Source organism: Hetaerina americana, unplaced genomic scaffold (assembly GCF_022747635.1).
Source record: "Hetaerina americana unplaced genomic scaffold, ioHetAmer1.1.p SCAF_8, whole genome shotgun sequence".
Taxonomy (NCBI): Eukaryota; Metazoa; Arthropoda; class Insecta; order Odonata; family Calopterygidae; genus Hetaerina; species Hetaerina americana.
In genome coordinates, this window is record NW_027287427.1 from 13352127 (window position 1) to 13375455 (window position 23329).

Sequence of the window (23329 nt, forward strand, 5' to 3'; positions counted from 1 at the left end):
AGGTTTAATACTTCCCAACCGTACGTATTTATTACGGAATTGTTGGCAGCAAAAAGTTGGTAGTCGGTCCGCTGTCTAGGACTTTTGACGAGCGATAGGGGAAACACAGAAAGGTCAGCACCAGTGTCAACAAGAAACTGTACCTTTGTGGTCGTGTCCGTAACGAAGAGGCGGCTTGCTGTAGGGCTAAGGTCGGCGGCCGCGTCTACCGAGCGCCCGCGGTGTTTTCCGGCACCTGGAATGAGCACGGCTGGGTGCAGTGCCGCGCGTCGGCACCAAACTTCCGGTGATACCAGCAGAGTTGTGGCGTCGTACGGCGTCCTGATGGTCCGTCTTCAGAGCCGCGAGATTGGCTGCGGGAACGGGAATGGCCTCGGAAACGGGAGCGTTCCTCTCGAGGGTGCCGCGCCACCGAAAGAGCAGCAACTTGCCGGGTGAGGTCGTCCATTCGGCTCAGGAGGGAGGCCAACATGCCCGAGCATCCACCGGTACAAGATGGCGGGTCGGAACTCACCTCGCTTACCTGAGCGTGGGTAGGGGCGGGCACTCGTTCCCGGGGTATCACCTCACTAATTCTGTCGGCGAGGGAAGCCACGGCGTCTAGGTCGACGCCATCTTGAGCTGCTAAGATGGCGTGGAGAGGCGTGGGTAGCCGGGTGAGCCACAGCGACCGCATGAACTCGTCAGGCATCGACGAGCCTGCCAAGTCCTTGAGATGGCGGAGAAACTGGGATGGCTTCCTGTCGCCCATCTCCTCTCGCTCAAGGAGTCGCCTGATCACATAACGAGGCAGATGTAAAGATATTCGGGCTCGACCAAAACGGCGTGGTCAGGGCATGGCTAAGCACGTAGGGCGAAATGAATCACGTCGGGGTCACCACTATTGAAGGAGGTATCGTGGTGGAAATAATGACACCTCCTAACAATTAACAAAGTTTATTGTGCTCAGAAAATTAAAACCTTGATGAGGCGATTGAACAGTAATTATTCAGTAAATATTCGGCCGTGCGGTGGCGAAGCCAGGAGAGAATCCTTCACCAGGAAGCAGCGTCCTTGGGTTGACCACGATGGCGGCGCGCGTGACGGTCCAGAGCCAGTCAGAGAGAGAGTGAGAGTGAGACTGAGAGTGGCTCTGGCGGCGTGGTTGCGCCCTGGCGGCGGACCCTGGTGGCGAACGCCGGAAGCCAAAACACTTGCCGGCGAAGGCGCGTTCGCAATGGCGCTCAATGATGATTCAAGGGTTGAGCCGCCACAGAGTTAAATTACAGTTTAAATCGCTCGCAGGAATTGAAATGACGTCTCTTCAAGGAATATGTTGAAAATGTTTTATTACTGTCATCGTACTACGGTAGAAAAGATCAAGTAAATTGCATCAGAGAGATTAAACGTAGAACAGATAGAACTAAGGTACAAATTTCCCAGGAAGAAAAGGGATCCCAATGATGTTGTCCGGCGGCGGTAGCGGTAAAAATATTCGGGTCAAAATTAGTCTGGCGTGTGTTCACTCTATGCCACACACCATGGCGATGCCTTGCAGAGCACTAAGAAAGTACTAAATATTGCCAGGAAATACCGAGGTCACCAGTCAAACATGCACAATCCTAATACACAGCTCGACATAAATGTCAGTTTGATTGTGCAGATAATCCAGAAAAAGAAGGCTCAGGGAACCGTTATGCATAGAAGGCCTTATTCAAGCAGTGGAATCTGTCCACTGTAGGGCCATTCCGAATCTTGATCATACAATACTGTCGTTCTGCCCCCTAATAGTCGTGGTAATCATGTATTCTACATCCTGACCTGAAATTGATGTCACATAGATTGGCGTGTAATTGCTGCGTACTTTCCTGTACCAACTAAAACGGCGTCATGTTACCTTCTTCACAATCTTTGGGTAACTTGGCTCCACCAAATATTTGATAAAAATTAATGTTGACTAAGTTTTCCTAGAAATAGCCTTAAAATTTTCTACTGAAATCAGCGAGCGCTTTACGAAAGGTTGCTTTTGCTATGGAATAACTTTCTACATCTACATAATAACCCGCAAGCCGCCGCGGGGAGGGTGGCAGGGGGTGTTAGTTCACAAACCGTAAAAAGGAACAATACCACATGGAAAACAACAACATGGAAAATTACACCCACAGCAGCGTACACGATCATGCAAAAATCCCTTCATCCAACACTCATGCAAACACATATACCTTAAACCAACAAAAAACTGCACCCCAGGATGCAGCACGAAAGCCACCCAACCACACGCAAGCTTTGATTGTATTTTGGTAAGAACTTACAGTGGTGACTAATGAAAACACTTTACCGGCAATGAACAGTTTTGTGTTGGACACCATTTGTTGCCATTGTCATAACAGTATAGGTAGAATGCCCTGTGAACTAGAAACCCCAGCCACACACACTTGCAGGGTTATTGTGACCATGTATACGAAGAACGACTGTAACATAATGCTAAGCCGAGTCTTACAAGCAAGTGATTACAGGGAGTATCACTGAGTATAATATGTCCGTTGTAGTGAGATTACTGCAATGGTTTAGGGGATTTACTTAGTTACTTCGTGCAAAAATATTTTCGTTGGTATGACTGAAAGATCCGGAGCTCCAACGGCTGGTATATAGTCGTGGGCTAGCTCTCCGTGGGCCAAGTTCAGTTAACTCTCAAAATCATGTCTACAAGCGACACCTGAAATATTGAAAATCAACTACTTCTCAGCTAGTTCTCCTGTACTGAATTGGACATGTTTATTAAAAAGAGAGGATAAGGCAGTCTAAAAATCACAACCATTATCCATGGCATTTCCTTGGGTCTGGTTAGAATGGAAATTATTAATGAATGCAGTTTTCGATGCTGCACAGAACTGGTGTATGTTGGGGTTGTGATTATCCCAGTTTTGCCCAATAATATTGAAAAAAATTTCTACTGGATATTGATAAACGTTTCTTGTGTTGAGGTGCCAGAACTACACATTTTTCAGTTCAGCCCACAACTACATTACTGCTCTTATTTCTGCAAACCATCCATCCTGCAAAGGAGGGTGGAGTTATTTTCTCTTTCCCAGGAACTCCCGTGGCTTGAAAATGGCAAGGAATGATTGCCAGTGATCCATATGATGACTCTCATTTCTGACGGCCAGCTCAAGGGTTTCCGAGACCCAGGTTTCAACTTACAAAGTCGTGATCAATACCCTGCAAGTCGAAACAAAGGGCTTGATCACGACTTTGTAAGTTTAAACCTGGGTTTCGGATGTTGCAATAGTTGTGGTGAGCAGATTGTTTTCTTTTCCGATTTTGTGGCAATTCCACCTCCTCCCTCTCACTCCTTCCCTATCTCCGCTCCCCTCTAGCCTCTCCTCGCTCTTTCTTCTCCCCCAACCATTCCGTTCTACCCTTTCCCTGGCCCCCTTCCCTTTCTCCCGCACCCCTCCTATTCCAGCAGTCATTACGTCTGTTTCTTCCGATGAAGACGGAGCTGAATTCCGTCGGAATGATCAAGAAATAACGTGTGATATATATATATATATATATATATATATATATATATATATATATATATATATATATATATATATATATATATATACATACTACCTTGATCAAAAAGTTCCCGGAATAACCACCGTGTGGCGCTCCCATTGTTCCGATTTGAGTTCTGTTTTTTTTGTTAAATTGGTACATCTGTTGTTGATATTCTCTTTAAATCTTAGTGTCATAACTTGACATTTGCAAAAGTTACGTAGCCAAGAGTACATCTATCTCTGTGTGTGTTGGCGATTTTTTACAATTTCAGAAATGGATTTAAATTTGCAACAACGAACTTGTATTAAATTTTGCGTAAAAAACGGATTTAGTGGCGCACGGACGTTGGAAATGTTGGAAAAGTGTTTCGGCAACGATTCTCTAAAAAAAAACGGTCGTTTACCAGTGGCACGAGCGGTTCAGAAGTGGTCGTGAGTCAATCGAAGATGATGAACGCAGTGGCAGACCATCGACATCGAAAGTCGGTGAAAAAATTGATAAAGTAAAAGAAATGTTGGTCAATAACCGCAAATTAACCATCAGAGAAATAGCGGAGGACTTGAACATTGCCTATGGATCCGCCCAAGACATTGTGGTTAATGATTTGGGTTTCCGTCGTGTAGCAGCAAATTTGGGCCCAAAAGACCTCAATTTCATGCAAAAAAGAGACCGTGTTGACGTCGCAAAAGACATGATTTGCGAGGCTGAATCCGATCCCACATTCATCAAAAGGATCATTACTGGAGACGAGACGTGGGTTTATGAGTACGACACGCAATCCAGACATCAGGCAAGTGAATGGCGTTCACCAAATGAGCCGAGACCAAAAAAACCACGTCGTTTTCAGTCAAAAAAGAAGGCAATGCTGACGGTTTTCGTGGATTACAACGGTGTAGTGCATCATGAATTTTTGCCAGAAGGCCAGACAGTAAACAAAGAGTATTATTTGGGCGTTATGAGACGTTTGCGTGAAGCAATTCGCCGAAAGAGACCAGAAATGTGGGCAGAAAACTCGTGGATTTTGCACCATGATAACGCACCGTCGCACAGTGCTATCATTATTCGTAATTTTTTGACGAAAAATGCAACAAATACCATCCAACAGCCACCGAATTCACCTGATTTGGCTCCCTGTGACTTCTTTCTGTTCAATCGAGTTAAAAAACCATTACGGGGAACGCGTTTTAGCAGCCGAGAGGAAGTAATGGAAAAATCGCAGGAAGCACTGATGGACATACCGAAAACCGAATATAAAAAATGTTTCGAGGATTGGATCAAGCGCTGGCATAAGTGTGTTGCAGTCGATGGGGATTACTTTGAAGGGGACAATATAGATTTAGATGAATAAACTTGTATTTTTAATTTTCTGAATAAATTCCGGGAAATTTTTGATCAAGGTATATATATACATATATAATTATATATCTTTCTCTTGAGTATCTCTTCTCAGCCGAACACGCAACATCTTCTAGGAGCCATTGCTGATTTATGGAATATTCAATAGGGAAAGATCACAAACAATTCAACTTCTTTCGAAGCTTGCAAGATTCAGTTTGAATCGAAATTGAATCCTTTCCCGGGAAGACGTTACCCTAACCCACCTCCTTATTTAGGAGGGGGAGGTCTGCCGACTACTCTTCGTTAATAAAACGTGGATAGCCCGGAATAAGGTCAAAAAATGGGTGGCCTGCTGACACTGGCCCGGTCTGAAAAATGCAAACTCAGACTACATCTTGGCATCTTAGTAAACAAGCTGCTATCCAATAATCTTGTTTTAAAACCATCTAAGATGCGTAAGAGTAATGCTAAAATTTTCTTCACGAGCTTAAAATATAGCTTGGAGCCATAACCAATCGTTTTTTAAATATAGTGTTAGAAACCATTTTATTACTTACTCAACCACAGTAAGTAATAATGCTGGCTTCATTCTCCTTACTATTGGCAGGAATGTTTGTGCATTATTGTACACTACAATCGTGCCCCTAAGATATTAAACAAGCGATCAACATAAAAGCTAATGTACCCTGGTACTCTATTTTCATAGTTATAAACCTGTAATTTCTTCTCAAATTTAAAATTATGTTTCACTATTGTCAATAGAAAATATAATGAAACGGTTACCTTTCTCTGGTTACCGGGGTTACGAGTTGCCGCGACTACTAGGTAAATCGCTTGTCGATTGTTTATTTTGAAAGGAGGCGACAGGGAAATGTTCATTCGGAGTTGTAATTCAATTTTACAGTCTTGATAGTTTACGTTTCTTCTTAAGGTGTTTTTAGAAACTTATTGTAATTTTTTTTATCCAGTAGCCTTAGAACATGACCCCCTAATTGTTGACAAAATGACATTGTTGCAATTTTCAGTCACTGTTGATTCAGAGCTGGTTTTAGCAAAAACAGTGATATTTCTCATTGTATTTATTCACAATTTACTTCAGTAAAACTAATCAGCCCAAAATGTAGATTTTGGAAAATTACTGTATCCGTAAGCTGTTTAAACTTGGCATTCTGTCGTGAATCGCGACACAAAATTGGCATAATATTACGGATTAGACAGAATTTCTCTTAATTATGGCTCCTGGAGTAAATGGGTCAGGAAAACATACTGGTACAGTACCAAAGTCGAAGACTCATAATGATGGAAGACGTGAATCTGATAATCGGAGAGATTCCGGAATTAACAACATGTCCAATAATCTGGTATGTGGTTTTTTAATGATAGCAACCGAAAATAATTTAATCATTTTGTATTAAATAATACTGCGTACTTTCCTTGATGTCGTCGAACAAGGCGTGAGGGATGAATCTTTGGTGCTTAAAATACCTTATCTAAATTTAGCCGCAGTCTCGTTAGACAGTTTGAAGGCAGCGAGGATCTTCATTCGCAAATGCCGGCAATCAACTACAAAATTGACTATTTGCAAATTTCTACTCCTTAGTATGGCTTCAGGTTTCCCTTAATTTTCACTACAAAATTATACGTTCATTTAAGGCACCCTTTGATTGGCAGCAGATTCCAGATTCCTCGCAGAACTCATCGTTGAAGCCATCAAATACTCGAACATGTGATAGTGATTGCTACGAAATTGGTGAGTTTTTTACACTCTTGATTAATCCTAACTTTCAAATGTACATTCTTAGCGTCCATTTAAACCGCCTATATTTTCACCAGCATATCTTCTTCTCAATGTTGCATGTTCTTGTAATGAATTTTTTTAAAATGATTCTTTGTTTTACGTCGCTTATATGGTTAAGCGTAATATCCTATAATTATCCTTAAAATGTTCCCAACAGATTTTAATACTTAACATTTATGGAATATTATTACAAGTTTCCCCTAAATATACTTTGTTTTTCAGAAATCGGGTCAACTTACAACAGTACTAAAATATTTATTACTACAGAAATAAAAGTTATTTATATACTCCCTTTATTTTTTATTTTCCTGTGCTAATTTTATTCAGACCAGAAAATCCAGGTGTATTTGGTAGTTTATATAATGCACTTAATTTCACAGATTTTGTTTGTGATTTCTATATAGCGAAGGATGGTAGGTACAAGTTATACAAATTTGATACAGAATGTCACAAATAATGAAGCTTCAGTTAATATATTGCGGAATAAATTCAATTGTATTTTTATCTATTTGGTTTTTAAATTTGGATTGCTCGCTCAGGAACAGTATAGATATATAGCTACTTTCCAAAGGTATTTAAAATTGTTTGCACATACTGCTCAAATAGGTAAAAATTCAAACCAGTGTATACGTTATTTAACTGTCATCATTGCCTATTACTGGTGCATCCAATCCTCAATATTTCCGGATCTATTGCTTATTGGTTTCTTGATGGAGTGACTTCCTTAATTAGCACTATTACAATTAACTGATTAGAACTCCAATGTTGGTGGAAGGGTAAGGTCATTGTAAAGGCTTCATAGGTAATGCTCAATGTAATTTATCATTAAAACTATTCATGTAGAACTGTATACAGAATACTTCTAGTATGTTGATTTGCTTGCAAAGTAAGTATATGATGGTAAATATTTCAAGCAATAGTGTTAATAACATCTTTTGCATTGTGATGATTGTTCATTTTAAGCTAATTGAAAATTTTTAGTTTATGATATTCATTCATCCTAGTAAAATTACTTTCATGATAGCAGTCATGCCTTTAGTGGTATTTGGACTTTTTATGTTCATATTCTAGCAATAGGTTTACCCACATGATTAACGAGGTTGAAATTGACTCATATCATCATAACAAAGAGGTTTTTGGGTGTAAACCCTGGGCAAAAGGATGTGTGGAAACATAAGTAATTAGCGTGGTGGTATTTATTAGATAGACATTGAAATTGTAAACTAGAACATACATGGTATCATCTAAACTTTTTCATGAGGAAATTTCTCTCAAAATGTCAACATTTTAACCTAAAAGAGCGTCCTAAGACCTGGTTTATATGACTTCATCATTGTGGGTAATCTTACAATTTTTCTTTATAGGAGCCCGTGACGAATTGTCAATATCTTGTGAATTTCTTCCATGGCATTAATAATTTTTTTCTTTATCTTCTTTGCGCACCTGTACTATCTGCATAATTTCATCTTATCTCCTCCCCATTCCATCACAGGCTTCAACATACCACTATGTCACAGTCTCCTACATTCACTTTTTCAGCCATCTTCAAATGTCATCTATTAGTCTCCTATCTTTTCCCATCATATGAATACTAATGGTTTGTCTTCTTTTCTATATCCTTGTTGTGAATGTCCTTCATTCTTCTGAACATTTTCTTCTCCAAAACCTTTGTTTCTGCTAAGTTACCCTGTTATATGAATATTCAAAAGTTTTTGTTGGAAACAACTATTTTTGGAGTATTTTTACTTAACTTAAATTGTATGCTGAAGTTCAATCCGTTACAACTCATCTGAAACTCTGCCAACTAATAGAACTAACGTTGCCTACTATTTTCCATCAGTTTAATAGACTCAAATGTTATTAGAGTAAATGAGTAAATTATGACAAATTGAAGGGTGCAACAATTGGACTTTCTTATCGATGTACTGTATTTCCTGGTCCCTGTAACAATATTTTCTCTGATGCATAAAATAATCACTTTTCATTCTATTAGCTTAAAATCTGGGAAGGCTGGCATAAGTTTAGGTGTGGGGTGGGTGAATGGTAGCTCTCAGATTTATGCCTATTGTTTTGCCCAAGAGGGTAGATCATGGTTCACCATTAATTTGAACATCCAGCTGACTTATGGTTAAATTTCAGTGGGATAGATTTTGCCTGGTATTGAGTGCTCTTATCTTTGAATGTTGGAGTCTAAATTTGGATGCATCTAGTTTATTTTATAGGCCATAATTTGTGATCTCTTTTGTCAGAAAACATTCTAAAACTAATGGGATAGATCAGCAGGTGTATTTACTGGCTGAAATAGTGTACTGTGCATTGCATTCACTTGCCAAATAAAAAATTAGTCTTGTTTGAAGAATTTTTCTTTGTTTGATTTTCTTCTCTTTGATTACATTTTTTCAGTACAAAATGATTAACGTTTTGAATGACCTCAAAATCCAAATTCTAGCATTTTAATATGTGCTGCAAAATGTATTACCCTTAAACATGTATGATGTTATAATTTGAATTTGATTCTATCATTACAGATGGTACTGTTTCACATGATATAGATAACCGCCGGCGTCGAGTACTTGATGAGCAAGGAGTTCAGCCTCCTTATTTGCCATTTGGATATCCTCCTGCATCAGTGAAACCGACTCCAAATCCGCGGCAGCTCCGACATAACACACATCGACTTACTTGCTTTAGTCAGCCCTCCCTACATTCATCTCATATCAATCAGTCGCATGGTACATATCATATGATGATGGCTAGTGATGAGGAAGAGGCAAGTATTTTTAAGCCGCTGGCTTTCCCATCCCCTAAATCTTGGGTATGCCCAAATGAATACTAATTGTACCTTATGAAATAACCTACACCTTATCATCATTTTCATTTCTATTGTAAAGTTTTCCCCTTATGACCATATTTCTCCAAAATAAAAAATATCCAGTCTGTTAGCATTGATAATGTGGAAAAATCATGTACAAAATACATAGTAACAGATATTTGCAGCAATTTTAGCTTACCCAAGTTTTAATTACTGAATTCCTGGCCCATAAGATGCACCATGATTTTTCAGGTTAGAATTCATGAAAAATACTGGTATCGAACAGAAAAGGTGAAAGTATTTTGATATTAACAATTAGTACAAAGATTATTGAATTGTTACATTAAAAAATTTGCAGTTACACGTGTCGTTTATTCATCGTAGAATCCTGGAAATTCGTCACCACTCGGCCAAAACTCCTTTCACCTTCAGAGAATGTTTACATGCTCTGAAGTGTAATTCATTAATTCAAGTTTAAATACAATGTTGTATGACAATCTGCTCTCCAAAGGTCCCATGAAGTTATAATAATTTAAAATTTTTATGTGATGCTTAGTTTCTGTTATTATTTTCTTATTATCCAAATTTGTATTAAAAGCAACCATTTTCTATGCCTTTAAGAAACTCTCATATGAATTGAGTTTGAATGCTTGAAGACTCCGAGTTTATCAGGAGAGATACCATGGAGGAATTTATTAGCAGAGGGGCGACATACCCATTATCCTGATACGCATAAAGTTTCACAACAGCACTACATGCGAGATTTAACTAATTGCGCACCATCTACATTTATGATTTATTTGGGAATTTATTAGGAACTACTTTCAATGATTTATAAAAGCTCTCTTCCATGCTACTTAATCAAAACTGTGATACTATCAACATTTACAGTAATGGCAGCCATTTTGATGTGGGAAAAATACAAAATAGTAAGTATTTTGCCAGCGAATCGGCTGGTGATTACAGGTCGAAGTTTACTCATTTACCCTTGACCCATTTGAAGCAGATTGATTTGAGAGCACATTCTGGAGTGAAACAGTGGTGTCATGGGCTGGAAAACACAGTACTTGCTAAACCTTCGAGAGGTCTGATTGCCCTGTAATCTTGGCATATCATCTTTTGTCATCTGGTTTACCAGAGACAGAACCACAGCTGTTAACATAATAGTCTCCTGGTTAGCAGCCCATCAACTTAATGTTGTCAACTCTTAGGGGTTCTTGAAATGCATATGTGGGCATTTAGGAATGATCACTTGTATATAGCTAGGCTAATCTCATTAATTATAGGGTTTCTTGTTCTTAAGATTATTTTTTGGAGGGGGATACTAAGTAGTCAACTCAAGTTTTTACTGATTTTAAAATACTGAAATAGTAAATTTGAAAGGGAATATTTATTCTTTTGTCCAAGCTGCTTCCTTTTTTTCTGTATTGTCCTGTCTCTATGTACCTGTATGTGCATAATTGGAGAAGAGAAATACCAGGAAAGACCCTAGACACTTGGTATAAATTAGTGTACACTTAATTTTGTATGTAATCTCATCAATTTTAGCCCATCACAGCTATTACCCATTCCTAAAGCACAATTAGTCGATTTGAATAGGTCATGCTAATGAGCTTAAGCCTTAAGGGATCTTGTGAAATGTGGGTTAACAGTGGGGTAGTTCACAGTTAAGATGAAGAATGAAATCTTTTTCATTCTTCTTGCCCATTTATGATGGATGCCCCACATTTTAAAATGCAGTGCCACTTGGCAGATGTTTGTGTTAAAGGCATAACTAAACTCCAATGTTTATTGACCCAGAAAAGCCATGAAGCAGTGGGTGACATTCAGCAAGCAGCTGAAATCACTAATGTATATTTATGTACCTATTTTCCAGGGTGCTTCAAGTTTTGACAGCATTAGATTCCAGCAACTTCACTCGTTGAATGAGAGGAATGGTGGTGCTCCAGATTGGGTAGACCAGGGTGGGAGTGGTGAAGGCAGAGCAAGTAGGGAGCACATCTCACCCTCTGGTTCCGAGCCTCATTCAAGAGGTGCTTCCAAGCCAAGGGATGAACGAGACCGAAATATATTGCCCGAAAGGGAGAATAAGAGCAACATTACTAAAATGGTGAGCTGTCAAAAATGTGTCACCTTATTTTAGATTTGAGTGAAAATAATAGTCTTATCAGAGAGTACTGAGAATTTATCGTCAACATTTGAAACTTGTTTCTTAGCAATAGAAAAGATGTTTACTGCTTATGTTTTGAATCAAAGAGTTACTAAATGACTTCTTACTTTTGATATAGCCGGATCGCAACCAAGTTTTAAGTCGCCTGAATCAAATTCGAGACTACATAAATCAAACAACTTCTTTGATGGATAGAATGCAGCACTCAAGGGATCCAGTAAGTGGTGTTTCATTGTAATAGGGATTTAATGTAATAATAACATTTATAATTCTGACATGACTGTTTTACAATTGAAATAATGCTTTGAGTAGAATAATTTAGATAAGAGTGACATCAGGGAAGGAAAAATACCATTTTTAACCCGCCTGTATGATATTTGAAAGAGAAATGTCCATATTAGGATGTTAAGCCTAAATGTAATTCTAAATTATTATCAAATTAATTTCATGAATGCCATTTTGGGATTGTATAGAATGAGGTTTATTATTCAACCAGGTGCAAGTTTGACTGTTTTAAGGGAACACAAAATCCTGGGTACTAAGCAATCTTAAAAGAGTATTTGATAAAATATGTAAAAGTGTAAGTTTTGTCAATGATGGTTCATAAGTTATAAAAGTTTGTGGTTTTTTAAATGTGCTAATCCCAATTGATTTATCACTAATTAAAAATTTCACGATAGCATTCACAAAATAAGTGCAAGGTTTGTTCAAAAAGTATCACGGCTTTTATGTTTTTTAAAAATTATTTATTTATTTATTCATAAATATCTATTTTGTCCCCTTCAAAATAATCCCCATTAGATATTATACACTTGTGCCAACATTTTTTTCAATGCAACAATTTCAGAGTGTAAAAATCATTCGCCTTGAGTGGGATTCGAACCCAGATCCCTCAATATCCAGTCGAATGCTTTAGCCACTTAAGCCACCTAAGCTAGCGGATGACTCCGTTAAAAGTTACTGCTGCGGCATCTCCCGTAGTTTCTTTGGAATTTGTCAAGGTATAAACACCATAAGTGTTTAAAAGTTGGCTTTAACATCGTGGACAGTGGCACGTCGCGCACGACAACGAATGCCTGTGACATTGTATGTACAGTGTTTCGTCACAACATCTTGTTCCTTTAAAAGCCCCAAAAATTTCAGAGTTTAAGAGGATGCCTCGATAGCTTAAGTGGCTAAAGCACTCAACCGGATATTGAGGGATCTGGGTTCGAATCCCAGTCAAGACGAATGATTTTTACACTCTGAAATTGTTGCATTGAAATGCACATTAGCAGATGACTCCGTTAAAAGTTACTGTTGTGGCATCTCCCGCAGTTTCTTTGGAATTTTTTTCAATCCTCGAAGCACTTCAAAAAATCATTTTTTGTGATCTTGTTCAGCTCCTCCTTCGATGTGGTCTTTATCTTGTCAATTGTAGCGTAGCATCGTCCTTTTATGGGCCTCTTCAGTTTTGGGAACAAGAAAAAGTCACTGGGGGCCAGCCCTGGAGAATAGGGTGGCTGTGGCATCATTGATGTGTTGTTTTTGGCCAAAAATTCGTGCACAAGTAACGATGTGTGAGCAGGGGAGTTTTTTGGTGCAAAAGCCAATTTTTGTTCATCTACAAATCTGGGCATTTGTGGCAGATGGCTTTGTGCATATTGCGCATAACTTGTAGCTAATATTCCGTATTTATCGTTCTACCCTGTGGCATGCCCCTGCAATCGAAGAAAACTGTAAGCAAAACTTTCACATTCAACCGAATTTGAGGTCCTTTTTTCGGTTTTGGCTTGTGCTGCAGCTGCCATTGGGATGATTGAGCTTTAGTTTCCATATCATAACCATAAACCCATGATTCGTGACCAGTTATGACCCTCTGGGTTGTCGCGGAAAGAGTCATTAGCAATGTTAATGCGTTGTTGTTTTTGGTCGAAATTGGTCAATTTTGGAATAAATTTTGCGGTGACCCGTGTCATGCCCAAATCATTGGTAAAAATCACAATCGATATGTTTAGGTCCCCAACAATTTCTCTAACTTCTTCGGTCCAAGGTAGCCTCTCCATATGCCACTGTCAACATTCGGAATGCGTCCGTGCACTTAATTTTGTTATTCTCACAAAATTCGATGCAGATTCTTTGATTCATTTTTTGGAATGGGCAAAATTCGTAGACAAGCCAAAACACGTCCAAGCAAAACAGCTGTCAACAATTAACTAAGCATTCAAAATGACTGAACTTTTCGGCATAAGTGACAGACATAAGTACCAACATAATGCCACAAAAAAATCGAAAATCAAATGTACGTAACACGTGGAAATTCAAAATTTGCGATGCTTTTTGAACAGACTTCGTACATAGTTACTGTCTTTTGATACTGATGATTCCTAGAAAAGAAATTTTTCTGTGGCATTAACAATTTTTTTCTTCCCTAAATGCAGCGAGTTGTAGCAGAGTATTGCAAACTGACCAAGATGCTCCTTGGCTTGCGTGACAGTGAGAAAAAGTTAGAAGATTTGCTGTCAACACTGAAAAACTTGGCAGAATGTGGTGAAATAGATATTAGTGGTGGTTGTGTTGTAAGTATTATTCCAGAAAGAGTTGAAAGATCAGTCTTATCCTTAATTAAACTATCATAGACTATGTATTTTGTTATTAACACCTTGTTTTATTGTCTTTTTTAAATGCAAGTTCCAAGTCATTTTTATACTCTTTTCAATGCATGGATTTACTTTAAACATGTGAAAACATCAATATTATTTTTAAAAATGTTTTATCAGTCCAAAATTAAAGCAAACAGCAACTGTCAATCAGAAACTTATAGTAATATTTTGAGGAACCCTGTGGAATAAGCAATAAAGTTTTTACTGGTAGGTATTATTTCTCTGAGGAGCACCATGAAAACTGCATTTCCGTTTTATTCTTCAACTTCCCATATTGCACATAATGGTGATAGTTTGAAAGCCAATTTTAATTATGACATTTCCTGATTGGTTTAGTAATGAAGAGGACAGACAATGACAGAACTACTGTAATAAGTAAAAAAGAGTGATGCTTTCTTAGATAAGGCACAAGACTGCTAAATTAAATGTGCATAGTAACTTCCTTAAGTGACTACGTACAGATGAGTCAGGCAAAAATAAACCTGGATTTGCTTCACAAGCAATGCAGAGTAAAAAAATGTATTTGAATGGCAGTGCCTTTTTTTCTAATTAAAAAACAGATTTCCAGGAGCTCTGGTGGAACCTTAAACCAAAGCTTTGAAAGACCTTTTTTGCATGGAAAAGGCCTTGGCTGCAGCACTATTGTTTCCCCAAAAAATTACACCATAGGAGAAGTAGAAATGGATTGTGGCATAATTGTATGGGAATTCTCTTTTGATATTGACTCATGTTGAGAATGTCAATTCGAAATGTCTCAACTTCATTTTCCTGGGACCACTCCTTCACAATTAGATTCTCAACTTTTCAAATGCCCTCTTCTTTAAACAGACCAGCCATCCATGTTTCTGGAAGAAAAACTGGGATCAAATACCAATTGCACGTGTTAACAAAGTTAAAAAAAATATTTGTGTTTATTAAAGGAATACTCTGAAGGTAACTATGAAGTTACATTTGTACAATGACTCATATTTTAACTCTACATGTTATTTGTTGAGAAAAACAAGGTTACTACACTTGACAAAATGTATCTTTCCCTCTAACTTTACTTTCACTTGAAATTTTTGTCTCTCCATAAATGAAAAATTATTCTTCTGCTCCTCTCTAGCCATATTTTGTATAGCGGTTTAGTGGAAGAAGGGACTATGAAGTCTCAATCTCACCTCAATAAAGCACTTAAATAAATAAAATTCTTTCCTTCCTTTCCCAGCGCAGGGAAAAATTTTGTTTCTGTGAGTTCAATGAGTGGCATTAAGTGAATAATTACATTCATATATCACATTACATTGGTCAGGGAAAATCCATTGCTTAGTAGGTAGGCTGTTCAAGCAGTCAATATGGAAAACCATCTTTTCAAGTACACATCATATTCTCAGCTGGGGAGAAGCTCCCTTTCCTTCCAACATTTTTCTCTTTCCTCATAGGTAAAGCAAAATCAAGGCTTTTTTCATAAAATGACTTTCATGGCTTTCCTCTAGCTTGAAAAGATCTTTATCAACCATTCCTTTGTGCTTTCTATGAGGTTTTTTAAACAGTATATTGTATGAGAAAGAATTCAAGTAGATTTCATGTCTTTGAGCAGGCTAGTGTATGAATATGTTTATCTTGTAGTACAAAGTGTACGGGGAATACATTTCTGTGTGGTAGTTCTACATTGCTTACCTAAAGTATTTCCTCAAACTATTACTGCAGACTTCTGCTTCAAATAAGTTGGTCATTTGCATTCATAGGGATGTACCTTCTCCTGCTTTAGTTTATTATTATTCTTTTAAATTCTGCATTAATTTATTTTGACGGTAAGAAACAATGAGTATGGAATGAAAATTATGGTGAGGTTTGGCATTTCAGCAGATATTTTACAAATAACAGCATCTCTAGTGTGTGTTAAATTCAAGATGGCTCCATGCTAGCAATTTTCCCTGTTATTTCGTCAGCATATTTTGATCATTTAACCTTAATTAATGGATAATTCAGGATTGCACATTTTTATCCTTTAACCTTGGATGTTTTGTACTGATGCGAGCATTGGATGAAATTTCATTGTAATCCAAGATCCTGCCTAATAAGTTTATCTCAATCCATAAATATATATGCTTCAAATATTCCTCCTGGTAGCTTGAACTTAACAGCTTTAACTTTCTTTTGAATATCTGTCAGTTTTTGAGTGAACATTTGGTATAAAATGAATCTTTGCATGATTTGTGTATTTTGCATTTTGAGTCATATCTAACATGCCTTGCTCCTTTTGTGTCTTTATATTTTATGACTACTAAGTTGGAAAATGTTGACTATGAGCACCTTCAGCGCTTCTCACAACTGCTGGAGGTTTTGAAGAGGCAAGAAGACATGTATTTCCATCTTTGCTCCAGGAATTGGGTAAATGTTGATCAATTTTTAATACCAAATTTTCTTACTTAGCTAGATTCGTCTAGAGAAGAAACAAGTTGCTGAAAATATTGCATATCATAATATATTCCATTTGAAAGTGATATTACCATAAAATCTCTTTTGCTCCTCATTGGTATGATAGCTTTTTCTTCACAATTGTCTGTTTGCAAGGTAGATGTTATGTGAAGTTCATCTAACTTGTTATTAGATGCTCATAGCCTGTTATACGCAGGCACTTTGTGAATTTGATGATGGATAAAAGGGGAAAGAGGTGAAGACAGAGGCTTCCCATGGTTTACATTGATTGAAGAGAAAAATTACCAAATTGTTGCTACTATGTTTATCTCTGTTTAGTCACTTGACATTGAAATAAATGTATTCACCACTGTTGAAGTGGTTGTGAGTTTTGAGACCGTAACTGTTTTGATAGTAGCCAAAGAGTTCACAGTCAGTGATGAATAATGATTCGTACAAATCTGAACTCCCAAGTTTAATCAAGGTTGCTCTAATTGTGACATTTGAAGCTATGTGTGTTTTATTTGCTGATAATGTATTCAACAGAGTGATTGAGCGCTGGCTGAACACATTCTTTCAAAGTTAACATATGGAAATCAAGCACTTATTATGTACCATTGAGTCTTCACCAAACAGGAGTAAGCTGTGTGAATTAATCATGATAATGTGGGAGGTTACATAGCTGTAAAAGAAACTATAAATTATTTTTATCCTTGATTGAAGTTTTCATGAATAGCTATGCTCTCTAGATGCCTTTTTCTAACCTTTCCTTTGCTCATTACTGTAGGCTCAGCATTAAACTAGGGACAACTCCCAATCAATTTGGGTAGATGACTAATTAATTAATTTATTTTATTTGGCATCTTTTTTTTGGGCAAGATTGAGGCTTTTATTGTCTCTTCTTGTACCTAACCCCTGTACATTACGTTAAAGACAAATATAAACACCCTTCCCCCAAAACAGCCCTTGGTGGAAGAAGATTCACCAAGGTGGGAATTGAGTCCGTGACCTCTGAGTTGGCAGGTGAGAAAGTTATCCTGCCAACACTGAGGCCGGATGATCAGCCTTTAGTACTCAAGAATCAAAACAGCATGCACTTCGCAACTGGTGGTAGCAATGATTTTTGTGGACATAGTTGTTTGAATACACTGACTACCAAACAGTTACTGAGTCAAAAAAACTACTCGATTGCATTAGAAAACATGTATAAGTATATGGCACTGGATATATGGCACTGAATGCTACAACTTTGTTCTTACCTGCAAATCATTAAATATAAGAAAGGACCCTTCCTTTTCAAATATGCCTCTTACTTGCCTATATTTTTCATTCTTGTATGTATAATTTGTGACAAAACTCTTGTTTTGACAATGCAGTAAGACCTAATTTTCCTGCAGTGGGTATTGTGCCCACCAGATGGTTGCAAGTGACAATCCCACTTTATGCTTTGTTGTTGTTTAGTCATGAACGGATTGGTGTTTATTGAATTTAGTTTAGCGTCTGATGTAAACTCTGTCCTGTGAGCATCCTTAATCCAATTTCTAACATTACCAAGGATTCTGTTTACAGAAATACTTTGAAGTAACTATCCATCTCTTCCAGAAAAGGACCTCAATAGGATAAAATAGATGAGAGTCTTTCTTTTTCTTCAATTCTTTAATTGTGCATTACCCTTATTGCATCATCCAATGCCTGCAACTGGCAAAGGGTTTTTGTGTTTCCCTTTGCCCTCAACTAATGCTCTCATTGAAACATTGATTATATTATTACTGGTTAATGTTTAATTTGAATAGAAAGCCTCTTCACAATTTGAATACCACCATTAAATGCAATTTCCAATATCATCATTTATAAGGATTACCTCCAGGGACTTTTGTTCACAGAAAAGAAGACTTTACATCTAAAGCTAATAATCTTCGTTGCTCAGCTCTGCATATTATATTTACCTAAATTTAATAATTTCCAGCCCGCTGCTCTAAATTATTTTTCCTTCTGAATGCCTATTATTTTAATACATGTGGAACATGTTATTAGAAAATTACTCTTAGAAGAGTTTAAAAATGAAATAAAGTTTTACTCTGTTGGTTTGTTCTTGAATGGTGAGCATGGCACTGCAGTAGTTTGGTTTTCTAATACACTTTAACTTCTTTTTGGTGTTCTTCATTAATTTAAAAATAAATTTTTTGCTTGAATTGTGTTAGCTAATCTTTGCCTCTTAGTTTTTCTTTTGCAAGTATCTATTAAGTGTTATGAGTGAAACAATATTAGATCTTTTCTCTTGGTGAAAAATTGCTTTGGTCAATGGGAAATACTCTTTCAATTGTTCAAGAGTAGCTGGTTCTTATTTTGTCAGCACAAATGAGCATATAGAGTGTGATTGCATTCGCAGGTGATGGATACGATCTGTCAAATTTCAAAAGACTGTCTTGCAGAAAGTGCATGTCACTAGACTTGTACACACCTATGCCGTTCTGATTATGGACTACAAGCATTTTCCATTTGAAAAACTTTTGTCATAGAGTTGTTTGGATTTGTTTTCATTGTTATAATGCGATTCATTTGATTTTTCATTTAGATGAAAAATTGTGAATGGATTTTTATAAATGGTGGTTTTGTCTATCACACCGAACATGGTTACCCATAGTCTATGTTTTGAGTACTAGACTTCTCAACCATGGAATGTTTCCCTTGATTATCCACTATCCACTTCTTGAGTAATACTGTCATTCTTAAACCATGGCATATACATGGTTGTGATGAAGCAAATGTCAAGGGAAATTTTCATGCATGTAAACTGAAATGGTAGTTAATGGTGGTGATTGAGACCAACCACCAAGAAGACAATAGAAGTATGTAATATGTTAAACTGCTGTTAGTTGACCCGTTGGAAGTGTGAAATTATTGTACATTCCATGGGATAGTTAATTTGGCAAAAAACGTTTTGATTAAAATTCAAATAAATTAAAACTCGGGAAATTTATGCCATTATTCAAATATTCTATGTGAGTATGTGACTATGATAACATAGAATCTGCTTTAAATCAATTTTTTTTTTGCAAGTTTTAAAAATAGCTGCCACCTTCATGCTCTAAATATTTCTAGTGCTACAGCCTTAGCAGATCACCTTGTTTTGAGTGATTATCCTTATATTATGTTGAAGTTCTCTGGAGAGAAATTTTACTAAAGAGAGCACAGCCTAAATGCCAATGAAATGAGAATTTTATTGGTGAGACTAAAGTTTTGGCTCATAGCCATTTGTCTTTAACTCTGATGAGATAGCTCTGGGATCCAAGATGGTCCAAGGCCCTTCTTTTATGCTCTTATGCCTCTCATAGTAAAATCTAGCAAATCACCGCAATCTTTTTTGAAGTGGTTGTCAGTTCTATTGGGTTATCATATTACAGACCACCATTGAAGATGGAATGGAAATATTTCCACCGTAATGTGTTAGTAGATTTTTTGTGTAGCAATAAAGTAACATAAATGTGTATTCTAGTTGTATGGAACACGAAACCTAACCCCTAATACTAGTATGCATGGAAATGGCAAATTGAACTTCTTGTGACCTCTTTTTAACTATGTTAAATAAAATTTCCCTAAGCCATAAAGAGTTGATTCCATTTATAGCTTAAGGAAATATTATTTAATATAGTTGGCCTAGTATGCATGCAGATAATAGTTTCCTAACTTAAGGGTTTTTCAGGCACCTTACCCCATTGGTTGACGTGGGATATTGTTTTGTATTTTAATTGCTTACAATATGTGATAGGTTATTTTTTTTCATTTTTTCATGTTTTGTAGTAATAAATCTGGTTCATGCATCACTTCTGCTCGAGTTTTAAGCTACCCATGATCAATTACTTTATTTCATGCTGGTCAGTTTTAGTTCTGATTGTTCCAGAAAATATGGTGTTTCATGAACTATTTTGCTTTTTTGTTATTAATATATTCTGTTTGTAAAAAATCCATTATAAACTTGGTCTACAGGGAAAGATGAAACAGAGCAACCCAGACGTTAGGCGGGTGGCTGGGCAGCCAGGAAGGAATATAAGCCGGGAAAATGAAATGAATTCACAAGTGGCTAATGCACCACATCATCCCAGTGACATGGTATGATTTCAATTGTTTGATAATTTTGTTTTGAATGCCAGCAAGGGAAGCAGGATTACTTTTTGAATGACATAAGTGAGCATAGTCTGAATCTCTTCTGAAGAAACAAAGGAGGACTTTTATTCCCTCACTTTTAGCCCTTAAGTTGAAGATGCAGTCATACAAGTTTGCAGGTGAGAGGCACTTGGTGATCTGCCATGGGCTGCCCTCCCAATTGTTTCTTTTAAGTTTTTTAAATTTTCTTTAGATCCTCATCTGTTTTGCCTGCAGAATTCTCGAAATAAAATGTTCTATGGAACTCCAAAAGTTTTGGAAGGCTTTCCAGTATAATTCATCATTAATTATTCTTGTTACCTATTGCTTCATAGTCATGATGTGCACTGCATCAATACCATTCATTCATTGAGGTTCACTTGGGGACATAAATTTATAAAATTAACCGTCGTTATTGGAACGTTTTAATTTCTATGTTTACCATGAACACACAATGTGAAAATAGTGGGAAAAAATAATTTTTCATCATTAAATTACCGGAGATAAAAAGTTCAAAAATATATTTTTGTAATTCTCCTCCTTCTTTATGTTTATTGGCTTTGTGACTTTACAATTTAGTATTTGCCCAAATTCCCTTTGACATAAGTTTCTGGTAATTAAGTCTTAATTTATCTCTTTATTAACAGCTGGTAAAGAATGTTTAGAGTAAACTGAATATAATGCATTGAAAACTATAGGAACCAGAATGGATCATTCCTGCACATTATGTCTTTACTAATTTTTCTTGCTAACCATTTTTCGGGTTCAGTAGGTTCGACTCTGTTTAAACATATCACACATCATTACATAGAGTAGTTTGCAATGGTCTCTACCTGCAGTGTTAGTTATTAATCTCACGGCTTTCTTTTGTGACATAAAAGTATTATTAGCACTTCTTGAATTTCTCCACAAAGCTATAGTATCACTGAGCCATTCTGAAGTAACTATTTTCATCAACAGTAATTTGCTATTTCTCTCTTACTTTTACTATGTATTTATATCATTGTCGAATACATGAAATATATTTTTTTTTCCTAGGCAAGTGCAGTTGCCAAATCATCTGAGGCTGGCCATAGGAATGAGCTGAGGGCAAAGCTGCAGAAAACAGAACTGGAGGTATGTGGGACTTTACTTAAAATTATTGGGATTGTTCCTAAAATTGACAGTAGTGTGCAAAAAGCTATTAACAGTTTAAAACAAAAAATGATAAGTATTGGTGACTTTGGAAGGAAAACTGTATAGAAGAGAAAATGGATGGTACTTGTTAGATCATATGCAGATCGAAACATTATGGATTGGTTTGATTACTAATTATTAATTCTAATCCTGCAGAATAGCTTCATAGGAAATATGGTTATGATTCCTCATGAGTGTCACAGGTTAATAGATTCAAGCTGAATTTCACCAACAGCAATTAATACTTGAACACTGATTACTTCCTAACATTCCCATTATTTTTTTTTCAATGAAAATGATATGAAAAAGTCTCATGTTGTTAACTAAATTACCATAAAACTTTCAATCGGGAAACCCAGCAATAATAATGGGATATTCTCATAACCCAATGATACTAATCAATGATAAGTAATGATTTTCAGTCAAGTGACTGAGAACATGAACCTGGTGATGAAACCAGGACTTAAAGGTTGCTCTTTGGGTAACTCAGTTGAATGGGATAAAAGCACTCATGGCTATACTGCACTCAAGTAATAATAGGTCAAAACTAAGTACAGATGAAAAGTAAAATGGGGCTAAGCTCCAATCAGCCAGAGTAAAATGTCATCTTATTTTTTTAAACCCATTATTTTTTTAATAACTCCCCCATTTTACTGTGGATGCACATATTTTTGTCGGCCAGAGTATGCACTGGATCAGATTACTTATTAATCTTTTTTTATATGTAATTATGCAATGTTACTTCCTGTGATGTTAATCTCTAGGAGTTTCATCTCCAATGAATGACTTCAATAACAGTCCAGTTATGATGGTGGTCCAACTGGTCGGCTCAGTAGAGGGGTCCCCCACCACTCAGGGGCACTTTAGTTCAGTCTCCTGTGGGCATGCATTGAGACAGGGGATGGATTGTGATGTGTGATTGTTTGTGGTGTCGTCGAACCAGCATGGAACATCGCTACACTGTGAAGTTTTGCATTAAACTTGGGAGATCAGCATCGGAGACCCTTGCACTCATTAAACAGGCTTATGGGGATGATGCCTTAAGCCGCAGAAGAGTTTGAGTGGCACAAAATGTTTAAGGAAGGCCAGGATCTCGTCGAAGACAGACCAACACCCGCTCGAGCTGATGCTCAGGTGGCCAAAGTAAAAAAGGTTTTGGACTCTGACTGGTATTTAACCGTTTCCCTCATCAGTGAGGAGACTGGCCTTTCATTCGGAACCGTCCACACCATTGTAACAGAGGACCTTGTGATGAGGAAAGAGTGCATGAAGCTGGTGGTGAAAGTCTTGAGCGAGGGACAAAAACTGTCACAGGTGAAAAT

The 23329-nt window shown here is 37.2% G+C and overlaps 1 protein-coding gene across 2 annotated transcripts in view; it reads left to right on the forward strand.

The window, feature by feature from the left end:
* The first annotated feature begins 5777 nt into the window (after window positions 1-5777).
* The window catches only part of cmb (combover), a 42938-nt gene continuing 25386 nt past the window's right edge, over window positions 5778-23329 (forward strand). The window contains exons 1-8 of one of the 2 annotated variants that reach the window (XM_071597092.1): window positions 5778-6227; window positions 6520-6616; window positions 9193-9434; window positions 11353-11586; window positions 11765-11863; window positions 14067-14204; window positions 20676-20798; window positions 21870-21947. In XM_071597092.1, coding sequence (XP_071453193.1) covers window positions 6099-6227; window positions 6520-6616; window positions 9193-9434; window positions 11353-11586; window positions 11765-11863; window positions 14067-14204; window positions 20676-20798; window positions 21870-21947 — 1140 coding nt within the window. In that variant the 5' untranslated portion in view covers window positions 5778-6098. The remainder of the gene's footprint in view (window positions 6228-6519; window positions 6617-9192; window positions 9435-11352; window positions 11587-11764; window positions 11864-14066; window positions 14205-20675; window positions 20799-21869; window positions 21948-23329) is intronic. The other variant, XM_071597091.1, reaches the window with a different exon arrangement.